The sequence below is a fragment of the Stegostoma tigrinum genome, chromosome 15 (assembly GCF_030684315.1).
Source record: "Stegostoma tigrinum isolate sSteTig4 chromosome 15, sSteTig4.hap1, whole genome shotgun sequence".
In the NCBI taxonomy this organism is placed as follows: Eukaryota; Metazoa; Chordata; class Chondrichthyes; order Orectolobiformes; family Stegostomatidae; genus Stegostoma; species Stegostoma tigrinum.
The window spans coordinates 13,360,913-13,378,127 of record NC_081368.1 but is presented as its reverse complement, the minus strand read 5'-3'; the positions used below and the strand labels follow the sequence as shown (position 1 = coordinate 13,378,127).

At 41.2% G+C, this 17,215-nt stretch overlaps 1 protein-coding gene across 3 annotated transcripts in view; it reads right to left on the bottom strand.

The window, feature by feature from the left end:
- tbc1d8b (TBC1 domain family member 8B) overlaps nt 1–16,940 on the bottom strand; it is a 78,143-nt gene extending 61,203 nt beyond the window's left edge. For 2 of the 3 annotated variants that reach the window (XM_048544218.1, XM_048544219.1), the window contains exons 1-3: nt 16,668–16,940; nt 9,098–9,208; nt 276–394 (exon numbers count right to left, since the gene is read on the bottom strand). In XM_048544218.1, the coding sequence (XP_048400175.1) occupies nt 276–394; nt 9,098–9,208; nt 16,668–16,794 (357 nt within the window). In that variant the 5' untranslated portion in view covers nt 16,795–16,940. The remainder of the gene's footprint in view (nt 1–275; nt 395–9,097; nt 9,209–16,667) is intronic. The other variant, XM_048544220.1, reaches the window with a different exon arrangement.
- Nucleotides 16,941–17,215: the final 275 nt, after the last annotated feature.

Here is a 17,215-nt window from a genome sequence, read left to right as displayed (position 1 = left end):
CTGCTTGGCCTGCTGTGTTCATCCAGATTCACACTTTATTATCAGGTATTAGAATAGTCATCAAATCGATGCATTTATTAACATTTTCTTGCTTTTTAAACAGAGACAGTAAAATGGGATTTATTCTTCCACAATATTACACTGTCCACATCAACCTTACTGCATGGCCAATAAAATAGAACACAAAACCTAATCAAAACTGATAGAAACCGTCAGGAAGCTGACATAAAAGATAAGTTGCTAATCTGGGGGGGGGAAAAATTGTGCATTCTTACCCGTATTTTACCCTGAACAAAGCTAGTGATATCTTCATTACTATCAAATACAGGAAGTATTGCCATCACATTATGTTCTAGCCATTCCCAGTGCTTATTTATTTCTTCACTGCTGGCTCCTAATTAAAAACAAAAAAAAAATTAGAAGTCTTCAAATTAATAATCAACCTTCAATCTCTTCAGTTCCAGACTTGAAATGTTAACTCTGCTTCTTTTGCCACAGATGCTTCTAGACCCGATGAATTTCTCCTGCACTCCGTTTATTTCAGATTTTCAGTAGCCATGGTATTTTATTTTTCTTAGAATCTCTTCAGGTCATTTCAGCAAGTAATACTTCTTATACCAATTCACAAATAGTGAAGGACAGATAGTGATTAATAAAGATCCCATTTCAGGTTGTTTCACAAAGCAGGAGGACAGCTGTCAAAAAGCAGAGATAAAAACCTATCATCCAGATGCTACTTAAAAAGCAGACCGCTGAAAAACATCCCACAATTAAGCTTCAATTTATTCCACAATTAAAGGATTAGATGCTAAATTCTTCGCCTTGTTCAGTCTTTTGCTATTACCCTGTCTCAGCTCATTTAGAATCAACAATTCTGCCAGTTTTAAATGCCATTTTGTTAAAATGTAATATCGCATTATATCAATAAAACATTACTTTTTTTAAAATCAGTTAAACAACGTAGTTATCAGTGAAGTCGGGGCCACTCCTTCGGACCCATCACTCAGAGGTACGACGGACATTAGTCAATGTAGCTACATTCCAGTCTTGCCACGTATGGCACATAGAGCAACAATGGCAGGAGTTTCTGGGTGTAATTGAGGACACAGTACAGAGGTTCATCCCTAAGAAAAGAAAGATTATCGGGGTGGGATTACACAGCCATGGCTGACAAAGGAAGTCAGGAAATATATTAAAGAAAAAGTCACAGCCTGTAAAACCGCCGAGAGCACTGGGAAATCAGAAGATTGGGAAGGCTACAAAAACAAACAGAGGATAACAAAGGGAGAAATAAGGAAAGAGAGGATCAAATATTAAGGTAGGCTAGCTAGTAATATTAGAAATGATAGTAAAAGTTTCTTTCAATACATAAGAAACAAACGGGAGGCAAAAGCAAACATTGGACCGCTCCAAATTGTTGCTGGAAGGCTAGTGATGGGAGATAAGGAAATAGTTGAAGAACTTAATAAGTACTTTGCGTCAGTCTTCACAGTGGAAGACTTGAGTAGTATCCCAACAACTAGGGAGAGTCAGGGGGCAGAGTTGAGTACGGTAGGCATTACAAAAGAGAAAGGGCTACAAAAGCTAAAAGGTCTGAAAATTGATAAATCTCCTGACCCCGATGGGCTACATCCTAGAGTTTTGAGGGAGCTGGCTGAAGAAATAGCGGAGGTTTTGGTTGTGATCTTTAAAAAGTCACTGGAGTCTGGAAAAGTCCCAAATGATTGGAAAATTGCTGTTGTAACCCTCTTGTTTAAGAAAGGATCAAGACAAAAGATGGAAAATTATAGGCCGATTAGCCTAACCTCAGTTGCTGATAAAATTCTAGAATCCATCGTTAAGGATGAGATTTCTAAATTCTTGGAAGTGCAGGGTCAGGTTAGAACAAGTCAACATGGATTTAGTAAGGGGAGGTTGTACCTGACAAACCTGTTAGAAGTCTTCAAAGAGGTAACAAGTGGGTTAGACCAGGGAAACCCAGCGGATGTTATCTATCTAGACTTCCAAAAGGCATTTGATAAGGTGCCTCACGGGAGGCTGCTGAACAAGGTGAGGGCCCATGGTGTTCGAGGTGAGCTACTGGCTTGGATTGAGGATTGGATGTCTGACAGAAGGCAGGGAGTTGGGATAAAAGGCTCTTTTTCAGAATGGCAACCAGTGACAAGCGGTGTCCAACAGGGTTCAGTGTTGGGGCCGCAGCTGTTCGCCTTATATATTAATGATCTGGATGAAGGGACTGGGGGCATTCTGGCGAAGTTTGCCGATGATACAAAGATAGGTGGACAGGCAGGTGGTGGGGGGGTGGGGAGGCTGCAGAAAGATTTAGACAGTTCAGGACAGTGGTCCAGGAAATGGCTGATGAAATTCAACGTGAGCAAACGTGAGGTTTTGCACTTTGGAAAAAAGAATACAGGCGTGGACTGCTTTCTAAACGGTGAGAAAATTTGTAAAGCAGAAGTACAAAGAGATCTGGGAGCGTTGGTCCAGGATTCTCTAAAGGTTAACTTGCAGGTAGAGTCTGTGATTAAGAAAGCGAATGTAATGTCATCATTTATCTCAAGAGGGTTGGAATACAAAAGCAGCGATGTGCTTCTGAGGCTTTATAAAGCTCTAGGTCGGCCCCATTTAGAATACTGTGTCAAATTTTGGGTTCCACACCTCAGTAAGGACATACTGGCGCTGGAGCGTGTCCAGCAGAGATTTACACGGATGATCCCTGGAATGGTAGGTTTAAATGTATGATGAAAGGCTAAGGATCCTGGGATTGTATTCATTAGAGTTTAGAAGGTTGAGGGGAGATCTGATAGAAACTTACAAGATAATGCATGGCTTAGAAAGGGTGGACTCTGGGAAATGGTTTCCGTTAGGCGGGGAGACTAGGACCCGTGTGTACAGCCTTAGAAATAGAGGGAGTAAATTTAAAACGGAAATGAGACGACATTTCTTCAGCCAGAGAGTGGTGGGCCTGTGGAATTCATTGCCACGGAGCGCACTGGAGGGCAGGACGTTAAATGTATTCAAGGCAGAGATCGATAAATTCTTGATCTCACAAAGAATCATGGGCTACGGGGAGAGTGCAGGGAAGTGGCGTTGAAATGCCCATCAGCCATGATTAAATGGTGGAGTGGACTTGATGGGCCGAATGGCCTTACTTCCACTCCTATGTCTTATGGTCTTATGGCACAGGAATTACATATAGCACAACCAACACAAGGTAACTTCGTTTTTATGAGCTCTGGGGTAGATTTATACCATAAAGGGAATTTACTATAGGCTATACAAGGAAGCATCACCAAGGTTTTTTTCCCGCCTAACAAAACTTCCATTGATAATGGAAATTCATTGATTGTGGATGATCAGCCATGATCATAACGAATGGTGGTGCTGGCTCGAAGGGCCGAATGGCCTACTCCAGCACCTATTGTCTATGGTATACTGGAGGCTGCACTGAGGAGAAAGTTTGGTATAACGTCAAAGAACCGCCAGATGTTGAGAACATAATTTTCATGGTATCCAATAAGCACGCAGTTGTCAATATTTCATGTGGTTTGAGGGCTCAGTTGCAGGCTCAGCTTGAATATCAAATGTATAGTCAAACATTCTGTCCACCTGTCTCTATTTTAGCTGTGTATGTTTTTTTACCCCCAAACTTCAAGTATTTTCGCCCTTTCCAAACTCTCCTGATACCCTTCTACTCACTATTCTCATTCATCGCTCAATTTGTAAGGAATGTCAGAAACGTTTCAACCAAGTCTCATGGCTTCACATTCATTGATCTTTCATGACTGAGAACCAGTGTCCATATTCAGCCAGTTACATAAGCAGTAAAAAAAAACCAAAGAATATCATAATATACTTGCTACACAAAGCTGTCATGTTAACTTAGTTTGTGGGTAACAAAGTGCCAAAAGGGACAGAAAATCACTACGATTTAAACATAAAATTCTTGGGGGGGACTTCATAGAATAGATACTGGAAGGATGTTTCAGTTGGCTGAAGAGCTTAAAATAGGGTCCATGGTCTCAGAAGGAAAGATGAATTGGGGCTGTGCTAAGGAGACGCCCCTATACACAAAGGATTGTGAAACTTCAGTTTTTGTTTCTACAGGTTGTGGACACTCAGTCATTGAGCATATTAAGAAAAAGATCAATAGCATTTTTTGACACTATGGGATCAACAGATCAGAAGACAATAGTGTCAGAAAATACAGCTGAGGTCAATGATCACACAGTCCACACAGACAACTTGCTCTGCCATATCTTCATAGAACTGAAACTCATCCTCACACAGAGATTTGCTAGTACTACACAGGAGGGTTTAAACCAGATTGTCAAGGGGCTGGGAACCTGAAGACGGGTAGCTTAAACTGAAAGGAAGTAAAGCTGTTAACAGGAAGTAGAAAAGTAACAAGTGAAATTTTAAGGAAGGCAAATATCAACGAAGCGAGAATACAGAATATTGTGAAAAATACAAGATTAAGGTCAATCCACCTCTTTGCAACTAGATAGGCGATTAAAAGGCACAAGAGATGGGTTGGCAGGATTGATATAGTTGTCATGAAATCAACTTGGCTGCAGAAAGATCCAAGACCGAGAACTGAATATTTAAGGATACCTGACTTTTAGGAAGGACACGGAAAAAAAATTAAAGACAGGGGAGGTGGTAGAGCAGATGGAATTGTTTAAGAGCCATTTAGGCAGACGCATAAACATGCAGGGAATTTAGGGTAATGGACAATGTGAAGGCAGATGGAATTAGGTTAGAATGGCATCACGGTTAGCGAAGGCATGGGCTGAAGAGCCGGTTCTGTGTTATACTGTTCTATCACCATGATCGTGTTAAGTAGCTAGGCGAGCTTGACAAGTCAAATGGCATACAAGGCAAATTAAGGATCAAACATTATTAAAACTACTGCAGCAAAAAGTCTGAGCCAATTTAGAAAAAGCAAGAGTAAGATAAAGATACATCCAGTGCAACATTCAGATGCAGGTCCTTAGCAACCAAAGGTAATAAATGCCCAGTAATTACAAGCATCTCAGCATCATGAAGGATGAGCACAGCTGGAATAATTTACTCACAGTATCGGCTCTCTGAGATTTCACTTGATAACACTAAGATGGAAGCACTTTCATGTTTTCCCAGGACATTAAATCTGAACACTAACACTACAATATTTCTGCCCTCCCTGCAGCTGTAAATGTTAAAATGCCAAAACAAGTATGAAAACTAAACAGAAAGCACCTCTGAAAACCTAGGTAGCAACTGAATAGTAAAATGGTAGCACTGGGCTGGATAATTCAGCTGAGGTTATTTTGCACACAGTATGATACAGTCATCTTTGTTAAAAATATCAAATAATATGACAACCTGATGTTGCGCAAGTAGGACCTGGTACAAGAAAAGAACAATTTTCTCAAAAGCAGTGGAAGGATCATTTTAAAACTGATTAAAAAATACATATTTAAGACATAATAAAATGGCAGAACCCTGGTACAACATTCTAAATCTAGCTAATTTTTTTAAAGGACTTGCTTCCATTAGTATGTTAGTATAAGTATTCAAATATTTACTAAGTTCATGGCTGATCTGGTTACAGTCTCACTTCTACTTTTCTCCTTGATGCCCAAAAGGGTTGCCTCTCTGTTTTATGGTCAAGCAAACTATTCCTACCTAACTGTAATCTGACTTGGCCTACAGTTTGCAATAGATCGAGAGTGGCTGCTCGTAATTTTCAGAAAAGAACACGAGAGAGAAATAAAGGCAATGCTTCATCAGAAGAAATTCAAATGTAAATTTGACCTGAACGATCTACAACAACAAAAAGTGTAAGTGCTTCCCTCCCATTGTAACATCTTTGTCACTTTACCTTTCTGCATTTACACTTGCACCGTGTACATAAACACATCACACTGTGATTACACTCTGCTACTAGTGGTGGCATTGTTGTACTTCACTTTACAGTGTCCAATGGAGAAACACCTACACTGCAATAAATAATTCCTCTAGTCTCTAACTTCCTAATTTTTTTCCCCTCTTTTCACCAAGTCAATTACAAGAGCAAGGGCAGAATGCAAAACTGATGAGAATTGAATTATATCTGAAAACCCTGGCCCAATTCTCTTAAATTAATTTACAAAGATATTGAGTTCATGCATAATATCACGAAGGCAAATTTACATTAAGGAGGAGCTGTTCAGTGTCTTGAAAAACATTGAGGTAGCTAAGTCCCCAGGGCTTGACGGACTGCAACCCAGGATACCGAAGGAAGCATGGGAGAAGATTGCTGAGGCCTTGACAGAGATCTTTGTATCGTCTTTAGCCACAGATGAGGTCTCAGAAGATTGGAGAACAGCCACCGCTGTACTTCTTTTGCTTAAGGCAGGCAACAGGGATAATCCAGGAAATTATAGGCCTGACATCGGTGGTGGGGTAATTATTGGAAAAGATTCTTAGGAACCGGATTTACTTGCATTTGGAGAAGAGACTTATTAGGGACAGTCAGCATGGCTTTATGCAGGATAAGTCTTGACTCACAAACTTGACTGAGTTTTTGAGGAAGTAATGAAGATGATTGATGAGGCTAAGGCAGTGGATGTTGTTTACATGGACTTCAGCCAGGCCTTTGACAAGGTCTCTTTGAGAGAGGCTGGTCCACTGGATCCAATCACATGAGATCTATGATTTAGATTGAAATGTCATGCGTACTCAAGTACAGGGGTACAGGAATACAATGAAAAGTATACAATGTTGCTATTCCTGGTGCCATTTTAGGCACAAAAGGTACCTTGGTACAAAATCTTAGGTACAAAAATAGAAAAATAAAACAATACATTAAAAAGTCAACAATGCAGGTCTTCTTAGTATAAAGTAGAAAAATAAAGAAAAAAAAATTTAAAAAGTTAAACATTATAGTTCTTTCTTAAGCCACGAGCCTGCAGACATTGCATGCTGGGCTTTCCCCGTAAGATTTTGCTCTCCCCTGCACTGGGCATGCTTTCACCCACATCGGGCTATGGCCTGCTAAGGTTCACCAGCTGCTATGCCACCAAGCACCAGGCTTCACTGCTGACCGCCATCTGGACTTGTGCTAAAGCCCAGCTACTGCTGTGCACCACCGCCATGACCAAACTCTTTCCAGAAGATAAGTTTAAAAGAAAACTGCACAAAAAACACTAAAAACAACCAAAAAAAGAGAAACAAAAATGTAAAAATAAGTTGTGGACGGTGCTTATTTGACACTGGTTGGTGCATATACGGAATGTGCTGCCAGACAACATTATAGAGGCAGTTACAATTACAACATTTAAAAGACATTTGGACAGGTACAGGGATAGAAAAGGGTGAGAAGAATATGGGCCACGTGTGGGAAAACGGGACTAGATCAGTTTCGGAAAACTGGTCCACCTGGATGAATTGGGCCAAAGGGCCCGTTTCAACTCTGTGTGACTGTATGAATGCAGGCCTGTGACCTGTGACGCTACGCAATGATCAGTGCTGGGACGTCTGTTGTTTGGTGATATATGTAACTGATTTGGATTAGAATGCAGGTGGTCTGATCAGTGAGTTTGATTTCATTGTCATTAAAGCAACATGGCTACAGAAAGGCTGAAATGAATATTTAAAGATATTTGACTTTTAGGAAGGGCAGGAAATAAGGTAAAGACAGTGGGGGTGGTAGAAGCAGATACAACAGCAAGGTTTAACAGCCATTTAGACAGACACATGAACAAGCAGAGAACAGGACACTAAGGATCATGCATAGGCAGATGGAATTAGTTCAGAACAGCATCAGTTAGCACAAACATGGTGGGTCAAAGGGTCTGTTCCTGTGCTATATTGCTCTATGTTATGGAGAATGATAATAATTGGACAGATATTTCCTACAGGCAGCATGTATACAGTGGACAGAATGGCCCCTCTCTGATGTCCTGTTATACAAAGGGATGCAAACATTTTAAAATAATGGGCTTAACTGTCTTTGGGCAAAAGTACATAACATCTTGGGTAAGGCAGCAGCAGGACAGCGTTCAAGAATAAAAATAATATTGTTTCTTTTAAAAAAGCGTATTTACAGATTTTTATAATATTTAACATAGAACATAGAACATTACAGCACAGTACAGGCCCTTCGGCCCTTGATGTTGTGCCGACCTGTCATACCGATCTCAAGCCCATCTAACCTACACTATTCCATGTACGTCCATATGCTTATCCAATGACGACTTAAATGTACCTAAAGTTGGCGAATCTACTACCGTTGCAGGCAAAGCGTTCCATTCCCTTACTACACTCTGAGTAAAGAAACTACCTCTGACATCTGTCCTATACCTTTCACCCCTCAATTTAAAGCTATGCTCCCTCGTGCTCGCCATTACCATCCTAGGAAAAAGGCTCTCCCTATCCACCCTATCTAACCCTCTGATTATTTTATACGTTTCAATTAAGTCACCTCTCAACCTCCTTCTCTCTAATGAAAACAGCCTCAAGTCCCTCAGCCTTTCCTCGTAAGACCTTCCCTCCATACCAGGCAACATCCTAGTAAATCTCCTCTTCACCCTTTCCAAAGCTTCCACATCCTTCTTATAATGCGGTGACCAGAACTGTACACAATACTCCAAGTGCGACTGCACCAGAGTTTTGTACAGCTTCACCATAACCTCTTGGTTCCGGAATGCGATCCCTCTACTAATAAAAGCTAAAACACTGTATGCCTTCTTAACAGCCCTGTCAACCTGGGTGGCAACTTTCAAGGTTCTGTGTACATGGACTCCGAGATCTCTCTGCTCATCTACACTACTAAGAATCTTACCATTAGCCCTGTACTTTGCCTTCCGGTTACTCCTACCAAAGTGCATCACCTCACACTTGTCTGCATTAAACTCCATTTGCCACCTCTCAGCCCAGCTCTGCAGGTTATCTATGTCTCTCTGCAACCTACAACATCCTTCGTCACTATCCACAACTCCACCGACCTTAGTGTCGTCTGCAAATTTACTAACCCATCCTTCTACGCCAGATCACGTATGCAACCTGAAATGATTGACAATGAAAGGTAACGCTGACCTTGAATAACTTGCACAGTAATGCTTTAACTTACCACAAGCAATGGACCAATAGACTTGGGATTCTGGTGTCTGATGTAGAATACGATATGGAGCTACTTTGGAAGTTGAATCAAACACCGTATCAAGTGTCCCTACAAGGAGTCCTGCAAAACAGAAAAAAAGTATTATGTGCACCTGAGTAGTTAGCTTCTAATTCATTCCTTCAATCAAAATGCATGCTCAGTTCTATGAGACCAGATTAGTGACTGGAGAAAAGTTAAAGCATGTAACACAAGAGCTTTTATTTTAAAAGACATTAGCAGCATCAGACCGCTACACATATTATGCTAAAACAAACCTGGTGGAGAATGCAAATAGAAAAATGCACAATTTAGCTCCACAAAAGCTGTTAGGCAAATGCAAGCCCTTTGGTTTTCTTTCAAGTTTCACAGCAAATTCAGAAAGAAGCACATCCAATATCTTTTGCATGAAGTTTCTTGCACATCGTTCCCTCTGGATTTATGACAGTTTTAGAGGACAGTGAAATTCTACAATACAAGTTATATGTAAGTGTGGAAAAAGCAGATACAATAACATTTGCAAGGCTTTGACGAAAAAGCAGGTGATTAGTACAAACAGGGTAGATCTTTAAGGATAATGAAATGTGAGGCTGGATGAACACAGCAGGCCCAGCAGCATCTCAGGAGCACAAAAGCTGACGTTTCGGGCCTAGACCCTTCATCAGAGATCTCTGATGAAGGGCCTAGGCCCGAAACATCAGCTTTTGTGCTCCTGAGATGCTGCTGGGCCTGCTGTGTTCATCCAGCCTCACATTTCATTATCTTGGATTCTCCAGCATCTGCAGTTCCCATTATCATAGATCTTTAAGGAACCTGTAGAGGCATGATGGGCTCAATAACCAGTTTCTACACTGTATACTCTATGATTCTATGAATCTACCGGGATATCAAAAGCAAACTTGATTCCTTATCATTGCAAGATAGTAAACAATCTTGTCAGGGACAGTTCATGTTTAAAGAGAAATCTGAACACCCAGCAATCAATGGACATTAACATACCACAACTTGACATTTTAAGCAAAATAATTATTCTATGTAACTAAACAAAATATTTAACAACACAATAGCTTATAACTGTTTATGCAGTGATCTCAGTTCTTTTTACTTCAACCAAAGTGCGCGTTACAACATCTTGAAGGTTCATTTACTACTTTGGGGACCATCTCAAGGAGGTATGCCAATGCCCTTGAGAATTTCATAACCCTCCTTACTGTCCCAGCAATCCTCCAAGGTAAGGTTCTAAAGGTTTTTCATTTGCTATACAATCCTCACTTTTTCTTTACAGACTTGCTGACTGGAAATGGCTCAGCAATTACCTTCCCCCAGCTTTCTGAGCAAATCCTATTTTCTGCCACCAGACTCTGATGACCACCGTAGATTCCTTCTGCTAGCTGCGATCTGGAAGAAATATTGCAATGGCTTCTATCCTACAAAAACCAGATTGAGACAGAACTTCACTTGCATTCCACACAGGGAACAATAATGCTAACATTTTCTCTGCTTGAAGTTCAGGCCTAACTATTCCCTGCTGTTGGTTCCCTCAAATGACCGAGGTGTAGCCGAAGGGAAGCTGCAACGGTGTCTGCCTTCCCACAAACCGAACTGCATGTATCAGCAAGCAGACATGGGCAAATTTAATGCAAGTAAGCTGAACAATAAAAAAACTTTCCACTATTGCAGTCAGTCTCTATGACAACGTGACACCTTTTCAGATGGTCTGAATAGAAATATAGACAAACCGTCGTGCCTTCAACAGGATGCTCACTCAGGAACTCATATGTATAACTTATACAGCTAATTACATTTCACGATCCTTTCTAAAGACTATTTAGGTCTACAACGAAACCCCATGTTGATGACACTGATTTCAGCCTCCTTTCCTTCCGGCACTTCATAAATAATTAAAAATATTATTCAAGTAATATCAAGGGTCAGTACTTAGATTGTTTCTTATTGGTGATGGTCATGGCCTGGCATTTGTGTGGAGTGAATGTTATTCGCCACTTGTAAGCCAAACTTTGGACATGGTCCTCATCTCTTGTTGCATTTGAACATGGGCTGCTTCAACATCCGAGAACTCTCAGGCTCCACTTATGACCTTATGATGGATGAAGTGGCTGAAGAAGGGCTTAGGACACTGCCCTGGGAGGCACTCCTGCAGAAATGTCCTGGAGTTAAGACGACTGACCTCCAGCCAATAGAAAGTTGGCCCCCGCTATCAATTGATTCCAAATTCTCAAGGACTCGTTGATGATACACTTGATTGAATGTGGCCTTAACGTCAAGATCTGTCACTCTCAGCTCACCTCTGGAAGTCAGCTCTTTTGTCAATGTTTGAACCAAGGTTGCAATGAGGTCAGGAATTGAGTAGGCGTGGCAGAACCTAAAGTGGGCATCCTTCAGTAGGTTATTGCTGAGCAAGTGCTGTTGATGACGCCTTCCTTCACTTCACTGATGATCGAGAGTAGACTCATCAGGCAATAAAAAACAATAGAATATGCTTTATTGTCATGCGCATTCAAGTGCAGGAGTACAGTGAAAAGTTTACAATGCTGTCTCTTATGGTGCCATCTTAAGTACAAAGTACCTTGGTACAAATCTTAGATACAAAAGGGGAATAAAAAAGGAAAGCACTTGCAACACTTACAGCAATTCATAGTATAAGTTAGAAATACGACAGTTAAAAATATAGACTTTTTCTTCTTTGTTCATTAACGGATGAGGGCTTTGTTGATTAGGCAGCATTTATTGCCCAGAAGGCAGTTCAGGGCCAACCACATTGCTGTAGGTCTGCAGTCACAGGTAGGCCAGGCCAGGTAACAACGGCAGTTTCCTTCCCTAAATGACATTTCTGAGCCAGATGGGTTTATGGTCATCATTAGATTCTTAATTCCAGATATTTTACTGAATTCAAATTCCACCATCGGCCATGGCAGGATTTGAATCCAGTCCCCAGAGCGTTACCTGGGTCTCTGGCTCAACAGTCCAGCGATAATACCACTAGGCCATCGCCTCCGACATTACAGTCAGATAAACAAATTACAAGTACACATTAGATTGTAGAGCTCAGTGCAGGGGCTTCCACATGTGGTCTGACCTCCTGTATCAGACCGAGACGAACAAGAATCCCCGCTCTGCTCCAAACCTTCAATCCGCTCCATAATGGCTCTCAACTGTTCCAAGGTGAGTTTTCTCTGGGGCTCACTTCCCTGTGCTGGCCTCCAGTCTGGTACCCTCTTGGTCTGCAGTCACCTCCTCCATTTTGCCTCTGGGTGAGTTAAAAGTTCGGGGAAAAAAACGCAGAGAAAGGAGAACAAGTGGAAAAGAAAACAACTGGCAGAAGAGGAGTTCCGGTTGGGAGTGTTTCACTCTGCTTCTGCTTTGCTAGAGGTAATTGCCCAGGTTAGATTTACTTTGCTTTTTGTGCACAGGACATACCTGGGCACTTCTGCAAATTGCTGAACAGCTGCCAGTGTTATAACTGTCCTGGAAAAGCTTGGCTTCAGGCAAGGCAAGTTCTGGAGCATAAATCTTCAGTACAATTACTGGGATGTTGTTAGGGCCCACAGCCTTTGCAGTGTCCAATGCCACCACACATTTCTCGATATCTTGGTGTGAATTGAATTGGCTGAAGATAAAGATCTGTGATTCTGAGGACCACAAGAGGAGGCCGAGATCGTTGAAGATTGCTATGAATATTTGTGGACCACTCCTCCAGTAAGTTGTTTTAATAGTCCACCATCATTCATGACCGGATGTCACAGGACTGCAACATCTGACCCTCTGGTCATGAGCTCACTTTGCTCTATCCATCAATTGCTGCTTTTGCTGTTTAGTATGCAAATAGACAGATCAGTTTGCGTGAATAACCTATTTCTAAAGCTCCAGCGCTCAAATCACTAATATCTTCATATGGATATGTTCAGCCTATTTGATGGCAATGTGTAACGCTCAAAAAGACCAATTTTGAAAATGATCAGAAACTTTACTGAAGAAATGCTACTATGAATTTGATGAACAGCCAGAGCCTTGTGATAGCAGGAACTGCATATTCTGGAATCAGAGACAACACAATACAGAGTTGGATGAACACAGCAGGGCAGGCAGCATCAGAGGAACAGAAAAGTTGAAGTTTCCAGTCAGGGACTTTCTTCAGAAATGTTGGTCCTTGGGTTGCTATAATTGCTTCCATGGCATCCATTTTTGAAAAAGAATCTAAAGACTGCTCAAAGGAAATGATATGCAGCCAGGGACAGGCACAGTGTAAATAGCAATCTGAAAGAAACACCAAGTAATGAACTATCTTTAAACAATATTAAGACAATAAATAAAGCTCCAAAATGGAAGTGAGATCAACAAAAAGCCTAAATTCCAAAAAGACCCCAGAGCCAGCTAAAGTACTAACATACACTAAGATTTAGATCTGTGCAGTCAAATTATTAACCAAGATACAAGTCTCATGATATTCTGGAATAGAATTTAGTTCTTCAAGCTAGCATTAAAGTTAGCAGGCAGGAAAAAAAAAACTCTGCCTCAGCACTATTTTAAAACTCCAGCAGTGCTTGAATTTTAGCCACACAATTCTTGACAGTATAACTGAAATGTCAACTTTTGATTTACCTAACAGATGCCACATCTACATTTCTGGGAGTGTTTTTATTAGGCTGTGTCTATTGAAACCAGATGCATGTGCACTGCACACTGTTTGATAATTCCAAAACTTTGCTTGGTAAAGCAAGTGTACAGTAAACTGCTACACAGTTTCTGAAACAGAGATCGCTAAGAAGCTGGTCTGAGGGACATTCTTATAAAATTAATAACGAAATACAGGAATGTGTCAGTCTAAAATTGCACAGAGGGGACCGACCTGACAATGAATCTACTGGACTATTTCCCACAACCGTCATCCTTGTGACGGAATGACATTGCCAAATATGCACTGTGACCCTACTTATCAGGAATGGATTCCAGCCTAGAGGGAACTAAGGATTTTATTCCACAAGCAGAGCTGGATACCATCCATTTTTTACTCACTGCCCCATGCCGTACTGCCCTTCTGAAGTGAAACATAGTGCATGAATCCAGCCTCCTGATGCCATGTCTCATGCTCAAAGGAAAGAGTGTATACTGCCCAATGAAACCTCAAAACCTGAGAATCTCAAGTTTTAAGTAAGCATTAAGTCTCTTGCCAACAGTGCAGCATAAATGGTCCCAGTGTAGTGACAAAACTGAATAATTATTGAGCATGAAACATACTTTATTATTTCCATTAATGTTAGATTTGACCTACTTCAGATTTATTCTACACACAAATAATCAAGGCAAAGCAAAAGCACAAAAAGGTCCTTGTTAAAGCAAAGAAAATTAATATTAGGTACCATCTGTTAAACTGTGTTAACAAGTAACAAGATGTGCCATAATGCAGTTCTGGGAATGCTCAATGAGGAGAACGAAAATTTAAATCACAGCATTTCTTCACTAAGTCTTAATAAGCTACACAACTTAATGTGGTTTCATTTTAAAACTGTTTAGTCTTTCGGGTCTGTTTCTCCAACTTACATCACCAATCTTAAAATTGTTAGGGTGCAGGAGGCAGTCATTTGAGCCATCAGGTTTGCACCAGCTCTCTGAATGAGCATCTCAGTTAGTAGGCATTCTTCTTTTTCAGATAACAATCTGATTCTCTTTCAAATTCTTCAACTGAACCTACCAGATGGTAAACTCAGGTGTATTCCAGATCCGAGCCACTCATTGTGAGAAGAGGCTTTTCTTTATGTCAATTTTGTTTCTTTTACCAATCTGGGTGTCTCCCCATACCCTAGTATAGTTTTAACCAACTGCCTTGGGGTTCTTAAGGCGTATGCCTGAAACCTTGCTGCTATTTCCATTTTTTGAGTCATTGCCTTTGATACAGCAACGGTTCTGTGACATGACAGAATTAACTGCAATCTCAACAGCTTTCTTGGGAGATTCTAAGATCTACTCAGATTCTCTACTTCTGTCCTGCTCATTGCTCCTCACTCTCCCTGTTTATTGGTTTTGTGCCATTATATCTTTCCACATCCTGGAGACAGACACTGTACCGAAACATGCTGCGAATTGCTGGAGGTCGGGAGACTACTAGGAATCAATGTAGAAGGTGAGGCTAGCTGGAATCAGCAGCGAAAGATAAACCCTCACCAGGACGCCAACTTCTGTTTATACATTAATTATTATGGGGAGAATCTGAGTTGCTTAAAACTGCACTTTTATTTAATGCAGGTTGGAAGTTAAGTGAGGAACTGCTGTAAAGTGAAAGCATCAGGTGCAGAAACACAAGTCAGAAACTAATATTCAGCTCTGAAGCAAGGTGGGAAGCAAGAGAGCATCTGCGAGACAGTAAACCAGTCCTTGGCCACAACTCAGATTGCGAATTCTCACATCTTGAGTGGTGTTATGATCCCAATTGATTGTCCTACTGGCAAGTCAGATCACAGAATGAAATCTAACCTGATATAACATATTTATTTTTAAGCTAATATTGGTGGTCAGTCACTGAAAATTATTCATATGAGGCTGTAAAATTCCAATGGAAAAACAGAAGTTTATTGCATAAAAGACAAAACCAGAAGAAATAAAACAAGTCAAACTATCTAGATTTCAGCACAGTTTTGAAAACTTTGTTCTACTTTGTAGTTTAAGATTTTTCTATCTACTTCCCAACACAGCTACTTTAAGTTCTCATTGACTGATTGCACCCAAGTTTCTGTCCTGTGAACTGTGGAGTGTCCTTATATGAACACTCAAAACTGAGAACCTTCACAGCTTTTAATAACTACTGGAACTGGGAGATGCAGATGCCATTCCAGAAAAGTAATGGTGTTATCCCCTGACCAGCTCTTTAAAAACACCACTCCAGGGGTTCACAGTCACACAGTAAATTAGGTCACTGTTCTAGACAAACTCCCTGACCTAATCTTTCAAGAAAAATCGTCACGAAAAGTAACCATCACCCATATGTCAGTCTTTTAAAATCTTAGGGTAAGGTGAAAGAAATCAGTGACAAACAGCAACAGATAAGAAACAAGACAAATAAAGCACAGCAAATGATAAAACAATAAATATGTTAATAAATGGCAGATAAAGGCATATGAAATAACAAATAATCTTAATGACAGAAACTATTAAATGTCAGGCGATTAATTATCAGAAAGCTGAATGTGAGGAACCAATAATTAATAATTACGATAAATTAATAAATATCAGAATTAAACAAATAATAATCAAAATGAAAAGATAATTGGCAGTTTGCCGATAAACCCATCAAACAGAACACAAAGTTATCCAAACTGTGCATTCTGCATTAACATCTACACTGAGACTTCAGCAAAGGAATGTTTCTCGTGTTTCCTTTTCAGAACATAACAGCCGGCACCGTATCCACATTGCGCCTGCGTCCCGCCCAGCAGCCGGCACCCTATCCACACTGCGCCTGCGTCCCGCCCAGCAGCCGGCACCGCGTCCACAATGCGCCTGCGCATTCTCCGTCAACTCTCCACTTTACCCGTTAGTCCACCGCCCCCTTCTCCGTATCCTCTGCGACGTTGTAAGACAAAGTACTTGTGTGTTTTCTCCGTAACCCATAGCTTCAGGGCGTTCTTCAGCAGCACTTCCTCGGGTTTCAGCCACATGTTCGGCGCCCAGCTCAACAGGAGAAACGATCACACTAAAGCTGTCTGCATCCGCCTCACTCCATTGCGACTGCACCTGCCGGCCTTCCCCACGTCGACAACAAACCGTCCACAGCTTCCGGACACCCTGCCACTGCGACTGCGCGATGAGCCACGCCCCCTCCCGTGCAATGCACGCCGGATGTTGATGTTTTCTCTGCCTCGTGTATCCTTATGGCAGGAAGGCTAATGAACTACATCTCCCAGAATCAGAGATAATGGGAACTGCAGATGCTGGAGATTCCAAGATAATAAAATGTGAGGCTGGATGAACACAGCAGGCCCAGCAGCATCTCAGGAGCACAAAAGCTGACGTTTCGGGCCTAGACCCTTCATCAGAGAGGGGGATGGGGGGAGGGAACTGGAATAAATAGGGAGAGAG